General features: G+C 54.2%; 1 protein-coding gene across 9 annotated transcripts in view; it reads right to left on the bottom strand.

The window, feature by feature from the left end:
* LOC122385648 overlaps positions 1–20,060 on the bottom strand; it is a 145,755-nt gene that overhangs the window by 39,516 nt on the left and 86,179 nt on the right. The window contains exon 1 of one of the 9 annotated variants that reach the window (XM_043374066.1): positions 12,690–12,940. The exons of 4 other annotated variants lie outside the window; for them this stretch is intronic. Coding sequence is in view for 1 of the 5 variants with exons in the window: in XM_043374057.1 (XP_043229992.1) it covers positions 8,036–8,082 (47 nt within the window). In the remaining 4 variants the exon portion in view is untranslated. Of the gene's footprint in view, positions 1–8,035; positions 8,447–12,565; positions 12,941–20,060 lie in introns of those variants that run through there. 4 more of the 9 variants (XM_043374060.1, XM_043374059.1, XM_043374065.1 and 1 more) reach the window with 4 other exon arrangements.

The following is a 20,060-nucleotide window of genomic DNA, read 5'->3' as shown; positions in this document are numbered from 1 at the left end:
AGATCTATGCTGCAGGGACCCGAACAGCCCGGTCTCGTAGCTCAGTTGCTAGAGCGTTGGATTCCGCGTGGCGAGAGCACGCGGCCCGGTTACAACAGTCCGAGTTCGAAGCATGATGGCCGCTCGGTGTTTATGAGCACCCTGACGGGTACGCTCATAAACGGGTGTGGTTGCGGTTGGTGGCAGGTCAGTTGAAGGCAATGAGGTCAAGCAGTAGTTTTGAAAAAGTGCGCCGAAGGCGCGCCAAAATTTCGAAACTGAACAGGATGTGAGAGCAATCTTGGCATTGGCGACCACACGCGGGTCTTAGGGTTGGAGATTATGGCAAGTTAAGTAAATGGTAAATACCTACCTGATTTGCAATATTACGCCCATGGAAGTCAACATTCGAAGAGCGTGAGTTTTCTTTTCTCGTATGGGGACAGCTTTTAGGATTTACAAGAGTAGAAAAGTTACCCCGGCCGCGCCGGGGTAGGCTGAAAGTTACCCCGGCCACGGCCGGGGTGGCCGGGGCAGGTTCTCCACCCATGGTCAATCGGAAGTGCTTATCTATGAAGGTATGGCTCCCCATTCAGTGAGGTTTCGCTCCACAAGCTGTCGGAGGTGCACAAGAGACGCGATTTGTGTTAACCCGCGCCCCGTAGGGGGGGGGGGGCCGAAACGGCCCCCCCTGTCCTTTTCGGTCGATATCTCCTAAACGGCTGGAGATATCGCCACCAAACTTTCAGGACCCCTTCGGGCATCAATTTTACACATTGTGACCAAAAATTTTACCAGAGGCTATGATAGGTTGGCTACAAATGACGTCAGAGTGACGTCATGTTCTGTCATTTTCGACCGAAAAAAGACCTTCGCGAGAAGACCTGTCAGGACTACAGCTTTGAAGATACAGAAAAATGATCAAGACATAAAAGGTGTAGAATTGACAGGGCTACAAAACTGCTATCTCGAATTTTTAAAATTTTTGAGTTTTGACCCCCAAAAATCAAAAAAGCATTTTTTTGGATATATTCGCCATAAAATCCAATAAGTTTTTTGAGTTTCAAAAAAACCGGAATATATGTGATAGTGCCTACCGTCTTCTATCTACATACCAAATTTCAGATCGATACCTCGTTTTTTGGCCAAGTTATAGCGAAAAAACTGTTCAAAAATGATGACGTCAAATTTTCAAACTCAAGTTTTGGCAATTCTAGAAGTCGTAGAGCAAAACAAAGACCACCATTAGACTCCCCGTGACGAGCTGCATCGAATCGATACCCATTTTATGCAAAAATATCAACTTTGAAATTTGACCTAATTTGACCTGACCTTGACCTGACCTTCACCAAAACGTGACCTAGGCTGGCCCCAAAGGCTGCCTAACCCACATAATCGCATTTGTCATGTAAAATGGACCATAAAACATGTATCACACGACACATTCATATTGTGACCCCCGGTGACCTGACCTCGCTGTGACCTGACCTGGTATCAGTGACCTCAGATAGCAAAGTATGTGTTTGACGAACAATGTACCATCGATGGTTTTCAATAAATTACCAATTTACTCGCTTTCACAGCACATTTCTTGAATTGCCTGTGAACGGTGAAAATCTGACCTTTGACCTGACCTGTGACGTCATCGGTTTGACCTAGGTCAATGAAATTTGGTCACAAGGTAGTTCCCGGGTGGGGCTATCGAACGCCGTTTGAATTTTGAAAATCGGCCGGTAACTTTCCGAGATCTTAGGGGGGGGGGCCGAAACGACCCCCCCTCCCCCCCTACGGGTGGTAGGGTCTGCCGGTAGCCCTACGGGGCGCGGGTTAATGTAGTCATACCTAGCTGTCGCCGAGTCGATTTAGCCAACAGGCTGTCACTGGCCGATAATATCACTCGGCGGGACAGCGGTCCCAAACATGTCCACACGTCAAATTCAGCGCGCGCACGGCCGCTGGCACGTCCCGGGCACGTCCAGCCGGGGTGACACGACTGTAGCGGTTCATATGTCATTTATAGCGCTGTGCAGGAGCGGAAGGGGCGCTCTCAGCCCGCTGACAGTCGTACATTTCTGACGGCGATCGATGGCGACAGGGTCCACATCTGACGCTCCAACACCTCCCGGCCGTGTCACGGCGCCCGCTGCCGCTCACTCAGCATGTCAACAACGAGTTGGCGTCAGATCATCAGCATAATGTCGACCAGTAGGGAATGGATATCGTGACAGGTCATGACTTTAGCTTTTTGCCGGCTGAGACATACGTTTTTTAGCCATCGGCTATCATGACTACCCCTGAGGCTGTGACGAAGCAGTCCTATCCGGCAGTACGACTCCAGGCATCTCTGTTTGTTTGTTGTCTCTCACAACAGTCAAACTTGGCCGACAGCTTCGTCTCAAAATAAGACGGAACTGTTACCCCCAGAGCAGCGAGCGGACGCCGTTTCACGGCTGTCTCGCTGTTGGACAGAGCACAGAGAGCAGACAGGCGGAGAGAGTGGTCCGAATAGGAGCGAGTACCGGAGTAGCGGGCCGCGCAGCCGCCGAGTAACAGCTGTCTCGTTAGCTGCAGCCGAACGGGCCGGCCGGCCCTACCACACGTGCCGCGGGTCTATGACCCGAGCAGCGTGCGCCAGCCGTACCGGTCCGACCGAGCGATAAAACTCCACTCCACACACACACTGATGATGTCACCCGAGTCGCGGCGCACCGGGCAGCGACCGACTGTGCGTGACATGGCCTGATAGTGGCGGCGAGTGGGCTTAGTTCCATCGAAGGGCGTGTGTCTGTCCTCCTCCGGCTCACCGGTCGTTAGGCCGCTTCCTGAGCATCACTGGCTACAGGAGGCAGTGGCGGTCAGAGAGGGTGCAGGGCGAGGCTGCCGGCGTAGAGAGCACGCGAGCAGCTGATCGGGGGGGGGGGGAGCCTCCGCGCCCCGCTGTCTGACGAGGGGAGGAGGCACGCGGGTGGAGTCGCTATGAGAGGCCCATGCACCGAGCTGACAGGTAGGAATGGAGCGACGACCGGTCCCGGATGCGGCCAACAGAGCGACATTCTGCAGCGGCAAAACATGTCAGGTGCGCAGTCCAGCACGTCATTCAATGACTTTCGCCACGCGTCCGCCAACGACTAGTTGAAAAAGACTTCAACCACAAACATAGTTCGACTGCAACGTGCTCAAATATGTTCAGTTATTCAGGAAAACGCGACATAAGCATTTCAAGCATATCACTATGAAGAGATAGAATGTAAGCAAATTTTTCCTTTACGGATCAATGAGAATATGCAAGAACTTGGCTCTGTAAGCATTTGTTGTCAGCGACTAGCCACGGGTTTTCGGAAACAGAGTCGATAACTCTCGGAAATTTCGCCTGCATTCCGACCACCGCTCACCCCTCGGCTCCAAGAAGCGCCGCGTGGTCAGGAATCCAGCAGGGCACACTCGCCGGCCGCTAATCCACCGCGCTACAAACGATTACATGCCTGCGTCCATGTGCCGTCCACCCACGCCGGCCGACCCGGGCCGCAGTGGCAGGACGACCTCGCAGACATATAGAGCCGGCCGCGGTCCGCGACCGGACTGGACCGTGATTAGACCGCGACCGGACTGCGACCAGACTGGGACACGATCCGCCCGCTCTACTACCCCGGACAGGTTCTCCTTGGATGGTCGACAGACAAACGGGAGCTATCCTGTCATTGACAGCTCAGACATCGGTTCCGCATTTCGAAGACAGTGTCAATCTAGGTCGAATCTGTGATCCGGGCACCTCCCATGTATAGCCCTCCTTCCCGATAAAGCTGATGGTTTTTACGGCAATGACATATGATGAATGGCGATCTAAAATGGTCGTTGAAAACTGCACCAACCACAACTCGCAGTTCCTTTTTCTGTGGCTAACTGCCGGTGAATTGATCGCTGCTTAATCCAGCGTTCACCCGAAGCTCTGGCTTCGTGACTGCACCCTTGACGTCACCCACGTCCAGAGTCAAACAAACTGCTGACACTAGACTACAGGCTTGTTTTCCGAGCGCCGATAGCACTTCTCATGGCCGCCGTGCCTTACCGGCTCGGCCCTGACCGGTGCGTCGGTCAGCGCTGAAGGGCGGCCGGGGGAGGGAGAGGGCCAGCTCCGTCAGCCGCGCACACCTCCGCTCCGGTGGCGACCGGTGGTCCATTGTTCGACCCCCGGAGACGCAGCTCAGAGCGCGGGCTGACGTCAGACCCAGCAGCAGCCGAGGACGGACGGTCAGGGCCGGCGGTACGGCCCGGCGGGCCACACACGAGTGGCCAGACCCGACACAGCGCCGGTGGCGGGTCAGGGGCAGTAGAGCGACCCTCGGGGTGGGTCAGGGGCAGTGGAGCGACCCTCGGGGTGGGTCAGGGGCAGTGGAGCGACTCCTCAGGTCAGGGGTAGCCGGACGACGCCTCAGGATGGGTCAGGGGCACTGACGCCTCAGGGCAGGTCAGGGGCAGCGGAGCGGTGTGTAGTGCAGTGAGTGCAGTGAGATCAGTGCAATAAATAGTCCGAGTTTCTGACAAAATATTTCGCGGCGGCGCGCGGGCGCACTGGCCCGACAGAGAGCTGCAGCCAAGAAGATACTCGGCCCGCCAGCCAAGCGCCTCGCGCCGGTGGAATAATTCATCAATACTGAAACAAAAATAAATATCTAAACTAAGCGGGCATCCTAGCCGAGGTCAGCGAGTGCACTGCTCGGCGGGGATGCGTGGCCGCGCTGTCCTTCGAGCCACGTCAGCTGCTAGACGGAGGGAGGGGGTCTATATGCGCAGCACGCCAGCCGACAGCGTCTCATCCGAGGGGGAGGGAGGCTTACATCACGGCCCCACAGCTCAGAGGAGCCAGTCATGGCCCTGAAGCTCCACTCCATACAGAAAGGCCAGTGTATAAAGAGGGATCGAGACGGCACAGCCTGGTCTGGTCTGGCTCTCTTGACACATCAACAGGACGCAGAAGAGAGAAGGTAGGCATAGAGGTGAAGTAGAGTGGAAACAGCACTGATATTAGACGGTCCCTTCCCCACTGCAGGGTTTGGACGCATAGCCCAGGAAGAGATTCAGGTAGGCAGGCGTAAGACCGAGGGCGTGGCTGTTGGGGAGGGACAGATGTAATGTTGGCAGAGAGAGTAGCACCGTTCGGGAACAGTCTGAGTTGTGTGCAGCAGTCTCTGAGCCGTGACTGGGGCCGGGGGAGTGCAGGGGAGGGGTGCCGACCGCCTGGTGAGCCTCTCACGTCCCTTCCCTCCCTCCCCACCCCCGGCACAATCGGTCCCGCCCGCAGTACGGCGTTGGCCAGCACGAACCGAGCGCCTTATCCAGGCGTATGAAGTCATCGGGCGGCCGCCGCGGGGCCGCGCCGGCCCGCGGAGGGCTGCAGTCAAGTAGGTACTCGGTCGGCCAGCCAAGCACCTCGCGCGCCGGCGCGGCCTCGGCACGGCTGGGATGGAGCTGGCCCGACGACCGGCTGCCGTGAGCAGCGGCGTGGGCGCGATGGGACGGCATGGCGTGCCCGGTTAGCGTGGAGTGCAGCAACTTGACAAGGAGTGGAGTGATGTAATGAGGGAGGGACATAGTGACACTGACCGGCTAAAACAGGCCACAAAAACAGGAACACGGCGCCTCAAAACCTGACAACATCCTTGTGCCAAAGTGATGCATGTTTTGTGGTCTTGAAAAGCGTCTCTTGGAATCTGAATTTGGGACACCACAAGTGTGCGAGTTACACTGTTTACATCACAACAGCTCAGCGCGCCAACAAAAGCGCTCAGCCCAGCTAGCGCGGACAGCCTCTGAAACATGTTATAGTCTATGTTGTTATATCTGCGAGACAGCTGAAGCAATCTGAGGACGATGGGCCAGACTCGGCCGCTGGCATTGACACGTTTCGCCAAGGAGCCCTGCCAGACCTGCTACAATAGGCTCACCAGGAACGTTGTTAGGGCGGGCATGTAAGCCGTCGACAATATCAAAGCTGCGTGAGGACGGCACCTGCCGCATACCGGATTAGGGAAAATACCGACATTACCAGGATAATGGCACAATTTATGGCATAGGTATCCTTAATTCTCTAGATAATTTTACACCTAAATATAAAAAGAAATGCAGACTGGTTTTGAACTGAGGCCGACTTAGGTGCGTTAAGCCTGTGTCGTTTAGATCCGGTACCAGGATCATCCTAAGTATGGTCTTGCATATGTGTAGTTTTGGCTGTCTATTTATGGCACGGGCGCAGAGTTTCCCCCCGGCACGGTTCGGTCGTGCGGCCGCGGCTGTTTCAATGAGCTCCGATCTCCCGAGGAGCCTCCCGGTCGGTTCAGAGCACTGTCCGCGGCAGCAGCCAGTTGTCCACATAGTTGTCCACTCCCCTCCCATCTCTGTCCACCGCAGCCGTCCACTGGCCGCAGGAAAGGGCGCTGTTCCGCCCTACAGTGTCGGCTGACATCACAGAGACTGCCCGCCGGCGGTCAGTGGCCACGGCACGACCGGAGCGCTTTTACAGACCATCCACAGACAGTTCTGCACAGTTTGCCGCTTCTACTACGAAGGAAATTTGGCGCATATGCCGGCTCGGTTCCGACAGGCTTATCTAAACAGTTAAAACAGCCGGTGCCAAGGCCGCGAGAGCCCCGAATCGGAAAATGGCTCGGGTAGTAAAAATAGTCGGGCGTCCATTGAAGCGGCCACAGACAAACAGCGAAACCTTGGACAAGATTGCTGACGGCCCAGAACTTGACGCGCGTTTTTGCTGACGACACAATGGCGACAAATGCAATCACCGCCTTCGCCCTTCGCCACCGAGTTGACCGCAGCTCCGCAGCCGGCAGCTCGCTATTCTGCAGCGGCCGGCCGGTGCCGGGTGCGTGTATCTGCACTGTGCTGAGTTACTCGGCACAAACAGTACTGCTCCGTAACAGGGGCGGATCCAGAAAATATCCAAGGGAGGGGCCATTAGAAACCAGGAGGCCCCCATAATCCCACCTGTTGGAGGCCCCATCTTCCCACTTGTTGGCCCCCCCCCCAAAAAAAAACTGCGTCTATTGAGCTTATCTAGCTGTTCAGGCAACATCTCAACATGAATAGCCACTTTATTTTCAGGAGGCCCCCTTTTCAGCTTTTTAACTTTTTATTTTATTTTTGAAAAAAAAATCGGCCAAGGGGGGGCCATGGCCCCCATGCCCCCCCCCCCTTGTATCCGCGCCTGCTCCGTAAATCAAACGTCTGCCCGGAACAGTGGGCAACCAGGCAGCGTCAAACCATTTTCTCCATGAGAGCCGGTAATGACCCGTGCCAGTTCCTCGAAACAGCGGCACATAGCGGGTGTACCGCGCCGTTAATACATGACAGGTGACTGCGCTAGCAGCTGCTGTAGTGGCCCGGGCCACCAGAAGTCACTAAAACACATGTCTGAGCGGCCGCAGAGAGCCGCTCCGAGACTCATACAGCCTGCGTCACCATACCACACGAGGCGAGCCGTCACGGAGAGTGAGATGTCAGCGCTAATGACGGCTGACGCCAGCCGAGTCGCGCGCGCACGAGTCTGACCTTGGGTGAGGTAAGCAGCGTTACAGACGTCAGTGGTGTCAGTAGCACCAGAGGCGTTAGTGGCACGTTTACCGCCGAATACCAGCCACTAAATGTCTCTGATCAGTGAAAATCTCCCATAAGCCTCGTAGCTGAGGCCTGGGCGTAACCAGATGCGTCCGCAGAGTTAGACGCAGCGCGCGATCTTAGATTGACGATTTTGCCAAATCCGGGTACGTCACTACCAAAGTGACTATGAATCGATCTCAGTCATGAGATTTCATAAAAACTACGACCGATGAGTGTGACGTAAGATTGAAGGATTACAAGTCATGTCTTTCACAAACCACATACCGAATAAAACGTAATCTCACGCAAAACCACAAAATTAAGGCTGTATGGTGGAAGGTCACCCCGCAGGAGGAGGGGAAGGGGGAGTTTCCGGTGGGGGCGTGGCCAATGCCTCAGGGGCGGGGCAGTGTCCCACAGTGGGCGTGGCCGTTGGTGGGTGGCTTACTTAACGTGGGCCGTCGTCTCCCGCTGGCACCGTCGTCCGTGGCCCATCGTCGGCTGGCGGCGTCGCTGGAGACTGGCGACCCCTGCGTAGTACGGGACGCTCCAATCTGGTCCCCTCCGGTGCAGACCAGTCCTGCTGAGCGATCCAAGCGACACGGCACTCTGACGAGCAACGGAGGTTCGCACTGTACCGAGCGATTTAGACTCACCAGGTCACCGTTCGGGTCACCAGGCGGCCCCGCCGCTCGGTCCGACCGCTCCACCGGCGGCCATGTCCCGCTCACTCGCTCCACCGGTGTCACTCGCACTACGTCAGCGGTGGGCTGCACGGCGCGGGTGACCGGGTCAGCCACAGCGTGCTGCGGGGCGGCGGGACGCGGCGCGACGCTCACCAGCTCCCAGCTGCGACGGCCACTGGCGGCCCAGTCGGCTCGCTCCCGTGTTCAGCGCCGTCGGGAGGGGCTGGCTGGCGCGCTGCCGCGGCCGGCTGGCCCGCCATTCAGCCCCGGCGGCCGGCCAACACAAGCGGACAACAGCGGCGGAGGCGGCGGCGTCAACAGCGGCCTGCATCGCTCGGCGCAGCGGCCAGCTGATGGCGTGACCCCGCTATTACAAAAACGTAGACTGAGGTGTTGTGTTATAGACTAGACGGAAGTTGTCACCGTGGTCATTTGTGCCAGGGAGAAACGTGCCGTAGCGCCTGGGATACAGCAGATCAGCCGCGGTGGGTCGGTAGTGGGCATCCTGCCAGCTCCCCCGCTCAGGTTGGCGTCCAAGGTGGGAGGATGGCGACACACCGAGTCGGACGAGAAGGGACGCAGAACCGGTCAGCTGACGCATTTTAGTCCGGCGGACACCGGGGATCCCTACCCGCGCCAATCGTTGGATCTGGGAAGTGCGGGATTATTCTGGCCCCAGCTCCTCTCAAATGTGAATCACAAAATGAATACGTTTCGTTGCAGTCAGTGACGCTCAAACTCTACGTCAACGGAAGAGCTCTTGCACTTCTTCCAAGGAAATCCCGTTCTCTCCCTTGCCATCGCCACAGTATTTATTTACGAAAGTCCACGTTTGGACGTCATCATTTTGTTTACATTTTGCACGCATTGACGCTGCATGTCACTGATCACATCGTTACATGTCACTCTGTGCTGATTTCGCCATGGCTTGCGGTCAGGCGGCGCACTTGAGTGTTTTCATCATAAAGAGTCATAAGGCATCCGGTTGGGTAGTCTCCAGTCGAGGCAGGGCGTTTCCAAAGTCTCGGTTGCAGCTTGAAGCAGCGAGGGACCGCGTGGTGGAGAGATTGGAGCACACTCGTAGCACGTGCTAACACTACTATCAACCGGTCTGGGCACGCCCTCCTCTGAATCACACACCGATCACAACATCCGAGCAGCCCCAGGGCGGCACGGATGACCGATAGCGGATCGCGCAGCATCTCATGTTCACCCCACCACGCGAGGCGTGAGTCCACTCCAGCATCACGACTCCCGTCCATACTATACGTAAACAAACGCACGGTCGATCCATGCTGGAATATCCAAACGGGTAAACAAACGGCCAGTTGCAACTACCATTGAAACTGGAACTGACCGACACATTCGAGAATATCCCACATCACGACCCTGGCATGCGCTGGTAGCCGAGAGTCACGCTATTGAACTCACACTCGCTGCACCAAATCCGGGCTAACTTACCGTGAGCACAATCCCCACTAAGCTGGTCAAATTAGGACGGCTCCAGTTTCTCTGGCGAGTGAACAGTTGCGCTGACGCCCGGTTCATCAACATCAGAGCGGCGCTCTGACGCGCTGCTGCGCCGAAAGCGCCGCCCACGGAGAACCCATCGGACGATCCTGCGGCCACTACAGCCCCCCCCCCCCCCTCCGTCGGCATACGATTAAAGCACCTATTTACTAGTCGGCAACAGCGCTCCGCGGTCGGCCCGAAGGTCGGCGGAGAGGGCCCACCCGGCGCCCAACAGCGCGTCTGACGGATAGTCTGGCAAGGATAAGGAGGAAAAAACAAGTGGTTGACAGAGATGAGACACAGGAGGCAGGTAGGAATGTGTGATTATATTATACCCAAAAGCATGGGTGAGGCCGAATGACAACAGGTGTAAGTTGGGAAAGGAAGAAGTGAGACAGAACAGGTGTCAGAGACGCAGAGAAGATACGTGCGAGGAAGATGCCGAAACAAGACATGCAAAGACATGGATGACGCTGGCAAATTGTATAGACAACCTTTGCGACACACAAAAGGGGTGACATAAGTGATCCTCTACAAGTTAACGTCGCCCTAAACGTCCAACAATGCGACATGCCCCGTGGGCGCAGACAACGGGCTGACGTCAGCACGAGTTTCACCATTATCCACAGCGAATGAAAGCCGAGTGAACGCCGCCATGTCACTCCAAGCTACTGCCCTTACAATGTGGCCACCGAACTGTTCAGCGTGCAGTCGGTTCACCATGCAGGTCGAACAGACCCGGTGAGGTCACTGTCGGAGACCGTGAGTCGACAAGGTTCCGACCCGGGCCACTGCGCGGTGACTTCCGAATGTGGGTCGGCTTCCTCAGTGGCTGCTCCGCTAACAAGATATAAACGACAGATAGATTGACGATTGTCGGGTTTCGCTCGAGACCAGAATAAATTCAGATGCAAAACAGGTGAGACAAGTCCCACGTTGTAAAGTCTTCAGAATGAAACCGATAAAATGTGGAAGCCAGTCATCAATCAACTGGCTTTGCCGAATAAATTTATCTACTTATGCTTCAGGCTGTATGATGAGCCAAGAGGCTTTATTTATTATAAACACCAACACTAAACGGCAAATGCCATCAAAGGCTACAGTGAAAAGAAGAAATGGCATTATTAGTTTACGTCCGAGGTAAGACTGTACCACAATGCATGCAACTGGACATTATCTTTCTTGCCATCTAGAGTGAAAACTAGTGAAAACTGAATGAAAATTTAAAACTGCCAACACGCGCCAGTGCCTGATGACTTTCCAAAACTCTTCAAACAAATACCCGGAGAACGGTACACCGGTCCCGGCGATAAAACACACCGCACGCAAGTGGCACGTCGCTGCTTTCGGCCCTCCAGTTTGCCTCGATGCGGCGATAGTGAACTACCCAAGCAGTAGGCAACTGTCACGATGCCATGGACTCGTTCAGCGTCGTGCCGCTGCTCTAGCGTCATACCCAACGGCCCTCTCAGCCCCAGACGGCGGCGACCCGGTCAACCGTGAGAACCCAACCCGAGCGGTGGGGTCAGCAACTACTACTTTCCAAGGTCCATCACAGATGGCGCCACCGCTCCTGCTGCGGGCGGAGATGCGCCGCTGTGTCCAGTGACGGTGCACGGTGACGGTGCACATCCCAGCCTGGCCCGGCGACCAGCGGTGGACGTTCAGCTCCAGAGGAGCACGGCCAGAGGCCAGGGGTGCGGGGCTGATCGGGCCACCAGCAAAGACCGGTTGAAACGCGGAAAAAGAGATTCCCATAGCTTGTCTTGCACATCGTAAATGTATTCAACCATATGCCAGCCAGCCAGGAATGTAGGTTATTTGGCTTTAGTAGGGATGCTGTCGATATCCCTGCCGCTACGGGCCATCCCCCGCGCTCTGCGACAGTCACGTCGTACAGCGGTTTGTCAATGTGCTGAGTAAACCTTCAGGGCAAATCAGCTTGAATCCCACATGCATCCAGTTCTCTGTAGGATTTGAATGGCGCACCCACACCACAAAATAACAGATGTGCTGCTTCTCTCCTTTGCACTGGAGGGAGGACACTAAATACGCGTTATCAGCCCCGGTCTGTTTTCCATCTCCCCTAAAACGCGCAGATGTTAATGTATGCATTAAGAGGCCATTAATCTGCGCACTGGCCTTGAAGACGTCCGACGCCCACCCGCTCGGGCGCATCTGGCCGCCGAGGACCGCCCCGCTGCCGTATCGGACGCAGCAGAGCAATGGCACGCCGCTAAGTACGTCATGTTTGGCGCACTAATCACGGCTCTAGTTAACGATGACGTCACTATCACGTGCCGGTTTACGCAGCGGTAAACAAACCGTATCGAACACGCAGCACTGCACGCCCACACGCTCAAGACGCCACTAGGGTGGCAGGCAGTGTTTAATACCAGAGAGGGCGAAGACCTTCATGACCGTAACACATGCATCACGTGCATATCAATCAGACGACAAGTCATAACGGAGGATTCAAACATTAGGCCCCACCTTCCCAAGCTGCCTCCCACACAGGCAGATCAGACGCAGTTCTGCGTAAACGCTATTGCGACCGTATACATTAGGCATACAAGCAGGGATCGAAAAGGCGCCTAAAGATGACGTCTAATCACAACGACATACCCCGATGTTGAATAGCTACAGAAGTACCGTTACTCAAACTACGGAAGTGTAACGGGACTGAATGGACAGAATATGATCCTGGCAGCTGATATATCTCCTTCTCCCACCCGACATTCAGCCCGTCTCAGCTATGGGATATGTTCGCCTGCGCTCACCATTAGTATCCGGCGGGGGTCGGCTCGGTGTCCTGGGTCACGCTGCTCGGGGGGCTGTCCACGGGCGGTGTCACAGGGCACGGGGGCAGCCAGGCCGGGCCGGGTCGCGTGGCAGCTGCCTCACCTGGACTCTTAGCCGGCGACGCCGTCCGCCGAATGGCCGGTCCCGAGCGGCGGCCGGGTGACGTCAGACACGGGTGACGTCATCCACCGCTGGCGGCGGCCGGCGGCGCGCGCGTCTCCGCGGCAGGGCGCACACTGGTCCCAGTGACCTCCGAGACAGGTCACTCTCTGACCTCTGTGACCCGGGTCACCTGTGTCGCGGCTTCTGCGCGCTGTCGGCCGCGTCGCCCTCCCCTGGGCCCACATTGACTAACAGGTGCGAGAGACGACGACGCGAGCTGCCCCCGCCGTTGGACCCAACATTCGCCGCCCACCGCCGGTTGGCGGGGCCTAACGTTGGCGAGGCGCCGCGCCGCCGCCGACGCGTCCATGAAGGTCAGGTCACCGCCGCGGCCGTCGGAGTGTCGGAGCCGACGATACGGGGGTCGGGACGCCGTAGGTATTCGGGGTTGAGCGACGGTCGCGACGAGCCGTCTATCAGCTGGGCGATGAGGTGGGCAGAGCCGGGCCGGCTCCCCGCGAGGATCGGTTCGGTTCAGTGCCGCGCCGCCTCTCGGCCCGGCTAGCTCCCAGCTCTGCGGCGCTGTGCGGAATGGGGGAGGTGCCGACTGCCGGCGCTGGGATGGAACTTGGAAGGCATGTTCTCTCAGCTGGGCAGCCGGATGGGTGAAATACATCCGGCCTTCTGGCTATCCGGCGGCTGAGACGGCTTTGAGCCGCCGCTGCCGGCCGCCCAGCGCATGTCTCCGTGACAATCCCAGAACGGTCACGCCGCCGCCGTCGGCACGAGCCACAATAGGCCCCAGCCAGTTACCGCCACGTGACACGCACTTTCGGCAGTCCTTCCAAACATCCTTCGATAAGGCGATGGAAGGAAAATCATCGGGCTTGCAGAAAGCTGATGCAATAGCCAATACCTTATGGCACTTCGGTTCACGCCGCAAACCAGCTTCCGCATAAGCCAACTAACCCAACGCACTGACGCCTAGCCTAATTAGGATGTTTCAGCAGCTTTCAATTTAAATAGCATTCGACATCTCTCAAAGTTGTGACGGACAAGACATATACGACGACCAAAACGCATATAGACATATACTACGACCAAAACGCATGTTGGGTCAGATTCAAAAAGCATTATTTAGAAACCAAATCCAAATGTCATGAGGATAAAGTTTCTCTAATGCTTATCAGGTGCATAAGCACACCAGTATATCGCATACTTCGGCTAAACTCGCTCTTGGTGTTCCGCATTCAGTTCCGCTTCGTTTCGTCAATGGTATGTGGTTGGGTTTCATGGTAGCGCCATGACTATCCTCTTACTGTCGTATTCATTCGCAGAAATCCCATTCAAGCTTAACGTCTCCGTCCCAGGCTAAGCCGACATGTAATTGCGAGGGCTATTTAAGAAAAGCTTGTTCTTTCTTTTTAGGATCGTAATGCATTCATCAGAAGATGTAGGTATTTGCTGAGTAGCTAGCTCTAAAAGCCATTGATGGAAGACCGAGAAATTACGCGAGTTCCACCCGATGGGAATTTCATTCATTACTGGACGCGATCAAGCACAAAAAGTGAAAATGTTTTCTGACCAGTCCGTGAACGGCAGCACGGTTGTTATGACGTATACCTTTTCGCTGGACTTCCGGTAATAAACTCAGCAATAAATCAGCAATGCACCCATTCGATCATCACTTTATGAATCGATGCCACCATATCCCTGCAGGGGCGGCCAAGTCGCACCGTTTCTGGCGTGCCTGTACGACCGGTGATCTCACGCGTCCGATCGCACCAGCAGACAGGACGGCGTTTTTCACCGAACACCACTTTTCCTTGTTTTTCTTTTGTGGACACTCGCCTTGCTGAGGGCACCAAAACAATGGTTACCGATCGATGGCATCACCGATGTCCGCCAGCCAGTGGCCTTCACAAGCCTCAGTCGTTGACGGGCACCCCTGCCGGCCCCGGCCATTGAACAATTTATTGGCTACTGGCCAATGAAGGCGGGATCTTGCACTGTCCGACAAACTGACAAACCAGGAAGGTGGACGTCGGCTTGAACCGGAGTACATTATAAATAACGAGAAAAATAAATCCCAAAATGGATCTGTCACAAGTGGAGTTGGACTCTGCGTTAAAAACAGAGGAACAAGCCCTCGACTGACACTTGGAAACCGGAGTTCGGTACGATGTACAGCAATCGAACATTCCTCGGACGCCGCCGAGTGGCTGTAGGCGCAAACTCCTGCGACGGTACGGTGTAAACGACAATTTTTCGCCGAGATGCTATCGCGGCCGCCTATAAACGCTTGCAGCGGCGCCACGCTCCATGTTTGGCGCAGAGACTGGCCGACGTCCCCTGGAGCTGACAAAACGTGCACGGCGCATTTATATCGGCCCACGCGCTGCTGGCGCCCCGAGAAAATATGGCTCGAGTAAGAAGGTTGTGCCGTGCCGGGGTGTGCCGGCCGCGGGCGGAGCGTCGTCCAGCCCGTGTTGAACGGTGTTCTCCGGCTGGATGGTCGTGTCGGACAGAACATTGAGCAGAAAACATGGGCCGGAACATAGAACACAACATTTAGCTGCAGGAGCCGAGCCAGCTCACGACGAAGCTCACGCCGCGAGGTAGGCGCTCACCACCGCACTGCCTGTCCGGGCCGTCTGACCTCAGCTCGCAATGGGCGCCGGCCCGGAGTCTCTCAGGTGCGAGTTTTATAGACGGATTGCACGATAATGACACCACAGAGCGGAGTACGGAGGCGGGGGTCGCGACCCGCGCTGTGTCAGCTGGGCGTGCACGGACGCATTCCGGGGGGCGGTTTGCCACAAACAGGATCTGACTGAGCCGACATTTCAGCGATGACGTTATTGACCCCTGACCCGGCGCCGCCGGCGCGGCGGGCCGGGCCGCCGTGACTGGTCGAACGGCTCTGCGGCGGAGCCCGGGAGGGTGGCCTCCGGGAGAAGGGTGCCCTCTCCGTGCTTCCTCCTCACTCAGTAACAAGCATGTAGTGTCCTCCGTGCAGCAGATGACATCGCCAGCCATTGCTTTCATCAACCTATTGCTTATTGCAATAAGAATAAGCCGCAACAACGGGTGGTGGAAAATCGTCTATTGAAGTGCGGTGCGAATTTTTCTGTCCACCACTACCGCTTCTCTGCGCACCATGGGCTTGTGACGACGTCGACATTTGAACTGTGATCGCAGTTATTAAACAGGATGAGATGCAAGATATTGTTCCCGCATCCTGCTGAATGATTCAAGCACGCGGAAATATTGGCAAACATGATGAAATATATCAAGGCTACTGACTGCAGAGCATCGAACATGGCAAATGAAACGACAGGAAGAACCGTCAGCCGTATTCCAGTAGCGTTTGAACGTGCTTTCCCACGTTTTTTTCTGTCACGCATGCCCGCATCTATCTCCGCAGTGGTTTCTCGCTTCCTCCCTTTTCTGCTCCTACGTCCTTAGGACTGGCCACGGTCCATCACGATGACACAGTAGCGGCGGCCGATTTCAGGCACCGGCGGCTGACTGTCTTCAGTTTGCCACCCGAGGGGCTGTTGTCATTCTATCACAGGTAACCTTTTCTGAAAGGTGAACTATTTCCTGCCGAGCCAGCTGCCGATGACGCGTGCTCCACCACATTGCCGATGCTCCTAATAAGTCCCCGGCACGCTGTTACCTGCGGCTTTACCCAGAGCCAGGTGGGACGCCTTTTAAGCCCGCCCGGCCGGCGCTGCCGCCCAGCTGTGTATCTGTGTGTGTGTGTGACGTCACTGTCCGAGTTCCATTTCACAACACAGCCGTGTGGTGCTGTGCCGGAACAGTACGGGTTCACGGCCGCGGCCCGTCACAACAGTGATGGATGCGCTGGGATGGGCGCCGTGCCGTACAGGATGCAGCTCGGGGAGCGGTCGGGCAGTTCTGACTGCGGCCCAGACGGCACGGCACGTCCGGAGCCCGGGGATAGGTGCATAAAAACAGCCCAAGGCACGGCGTGGGAGGCGTATACGGCCACCTGGATCGATACTGTCACGATGGGTGGAATATACTCAGCAGCAAGCCGATTGGTAAATATGCACACAATAGCGCGGTTGCGACAGTCACCGCAAACGGCAGGACTATGTGTATAATACGTACGTACATAGTGCACATATATCCAGATATTCAGAACCGGGAAGCCGTCCGACGATTCAAGGACCTACATAGTCGTAACGGGACAAACACAACGTAACGATAGCGTAACATTTACGTAACACACCCTTCAACGGCGAGCGGGATAGAGAATTTCCACTGCATAAATGAGAGAAGCTTGCGGATGTAAACGTCCAAGCGATTTTAAGAAAATCACCACACAACATTCTTCACTACTCGTATGCATAAGCTGTTGGGATTGTTAAGTCACAGAGGACCTGAAAGTGCACCAACCTCAGGAATGGCTTTGGGTTCTCAGGAGCCGCTCCGTTAGCTACTTAATTGTGTTTACTTCTTTGCCAGCTTATCGTTCCATCGGGCAGTGGAAGCAGGATGTGTTCCCGTTTAGGATCTCCTGGAATTCTCAGACATTTTGCAATAATTAAAGAACCAAAACCACCGATCAAATCTAAAGTAATATCAGATCAAGCTACCATCTGAGCGAAAAGAAAAAACAGTGCATACTGCACAGTGCATACCTCAAGCATATCTATGGCACCACTGAACAAATTGGACGTAGCGCCAAAGTCGCACGGTCTCAATTACGTCAACTCATGCCAGTGGAGACACACATTAATGGCATGCCACACCTAATTTAGACCAAACCTAAAATAGCAACGGTATTGGGGCATTCCATGTCAACCGGGACAGCCAAAATCGGCCACCTCTGCGATTTTGTTCAAACTTGGTATACTTATTGGCTATTGGGTGAAACCTCTGAGGGTGAAAGGATTTTGTCATATGCCCTCGGGCTACAGAGATACAAGTCGCTTAACTTTTGCTTTTTGAGCAGAATTGGACGTGTATTGCAATCTTGAAAGATCTATAGCTTCAACATTTTTGAAGCTATTAATTTCAAACAAACTGAAACGTGTACATAAACAGTTATGCTAGTTAAATTTGACAATTTTTATATTTTTTTGGTGATTTTGAATTTATTTTATTTTGAATTATTTTCTTTAAATGTAATTTGTGAAAAATGGGTACCCTTCGATTTTGCTCAAATTTTGATATTGTCTTTCACTACACGTAAGGCACACGTGCTGAGAAAATTAGAATGGGCCAACGGTAACTTTGGATGATATAGCAGCAAGTAGTGCAGCGTAGCACGGGCGGTGGAAGGGGCCGATTTCGCTAACTCCACCTGTTTATCGCCAATAACTCACGCCATAATTATCATATTAACGTCAAAATTTCAGTATCTGTCCAGAATTGAATTGCAAATCCGCACGTGCAAGCAATAGGTAAATCGGTCTACAACTTTTCTAGTAATAGCAGTGTGAAGTCAAACATCCTGCCGGAGCGGCGCGGCGGCCGGCGCCGGCCGTTGCCGCCTGAATGGTAGACTGTGCCGGCGCAGGACGGTTCCATCTTTGCACCGCGCTTCTTACCGCTGATTACCTATGATCGATTCGTGTCAAATTGTGTGTGAAGGCTTAAAAATGTACAGGCAATCTTATGTTTAAATAAATACGAAAATCAACAGGTAAAAATTGAATTATTAGGGTGCAAGCACAATCTGTGACTGAAACGTTTCCCGCTTCGGCCGATCCCCGCCTCTGCCGGCGACATCTTACTCTTAGCAGGCCACTAACTGCCAAAGTTATGGTTACATTGACTAGAGATTCTCATAACACTACAAATATCGTATAAAGGAAGAAATAGGAAAATTTGCCTGTAACTCTTAGAGCTATGGGCGTATAAACGCAAAATAGTCACTATAGCAAATTTGATCACGTTTAACCTCATTTGATCTTGAAGATATTGATCTAGGGCTATGAAATTGGCACACGATAAAGTTCCCCACCGCCCCACCTACAATTCAAATTCCGTTTTTTAATACCTTTTTTGGCTAAAACGGGCCTTTCTCCCCTAGCGCTGGGAGAGTCAGGCGTATTTCCTTTTTGCAACCAAAGAGAGGCGCTGCCAGGAGAGTGCCCAATTTCATCATAAAAAACTGGCTTACGATGACCAGCTATCTTCGTGGCTAAGAAGTAAGCGTGCCGAGTGTACCCACCTCGTAATCTAAAGGTCGCTGGCTCGCGGCCGGTCAGCCTGAAGTGTTTTAACACGCATTCGTTTCGTAGCATCTGGCCAGCCGGCAACTGTCGTGAGGGCTAATGTTCGTATCTAAGTAGCATTTGGCCAGTCGGCAACTGCCGTGAGGGCTGTACATAGTTACGCGTGTTAGATTAGGTCAGGTCAAGTCAGGTCAGGTCAGGTTTGCTTTGGTTTGGGGTAGAAAGAAGCATCTCCGGGTAGCGCCTCTCCTTGGTTGCTAAAACGAAACACGTGAGAGCCAGACATTACGAAGTCCAAAGACAGTTACGTAGACGTCGGCCCATGCTGAATTTTTTATATGATGTAGCTAATGTATAGGAGAATAAAATATGTAAAAAACAGCAAAATCGAAGGGTACCCATTTTTCAGAAAATCAAAATTTATTTTTTGAATTTTAATTAAGATCACTAATTATTTAATTACTTCAATGTTGTTATCCTCAAATTAAAGCCTAATCTATTCCCTCCATTTCACACTTTGTTTCGTGGTGATATGTCTAAAACTTCAATGGTTATGACGCTTTAAAGATGATAATGTGCCTTGCCTAAGTCAATGTTTGATGACGTGAATCTCGGAAACGTGACGTCATATCTTGACAAAAAATGTCTCCTTTCTTTTCACATATAGATGAGTAGTTTCACAAAGTTTCGCAAAAATCGGAGGAGGTGAGGTTCAAAATGATCATTTTTTGTCTCACTTGACGTGGAATGCCCCTATTGCTTTCTACTCTGCCGAACAGCCTCAATCAACTCAATCGATTTAACTCTAAGGCGTCATCGCCAAGAGTGGGTTATATTTTTTCAGTATCTGTCATTCCCTCGAACCGGTCAGCGCAGAACCCGTCTCGTCTGGTGACGCCATCACATCTACTACAGCAGCCCAGGTGCGGGTCGAGGCCAGTCTTCTTAGAGAGAACGCGCGTCAGACGCTTTGTCTCTCGTCATCTTCCACAAACAAACACACAGCCGTGCATGAGCGGGCGCAGCAACACCTGACCGCAGACTCGTCTCAGACAGACAGGCAGACAGACAAGGCTGACAGACAGGGCAGACCGACAGGAGAGCAGGCGGACTGACGGGCGAGCACGCGGGCTGACACTGAGCGTTAGACGAGTGA

This window comes from Amphibalanus amphitrite, unplaced genomic scaffold (genome assembly GCF_019059575.1).
Source record: "Amphibalanus amphitrite isolate SeventyFive unplaced genomic scaffold, NRLGWU_Aamphi_draft 000226F_arrow, whole genome shotgun sequence".
NCBI lineage: Eukaryota > Metazoa > Arthropoda > Thecostraca > Balanomorpha > Balanidae > Amphibalanus > Amphibalanus amphitrite.
This window is presented reverse-complemented; position numbering and strand designations above follow the sequence as displayed.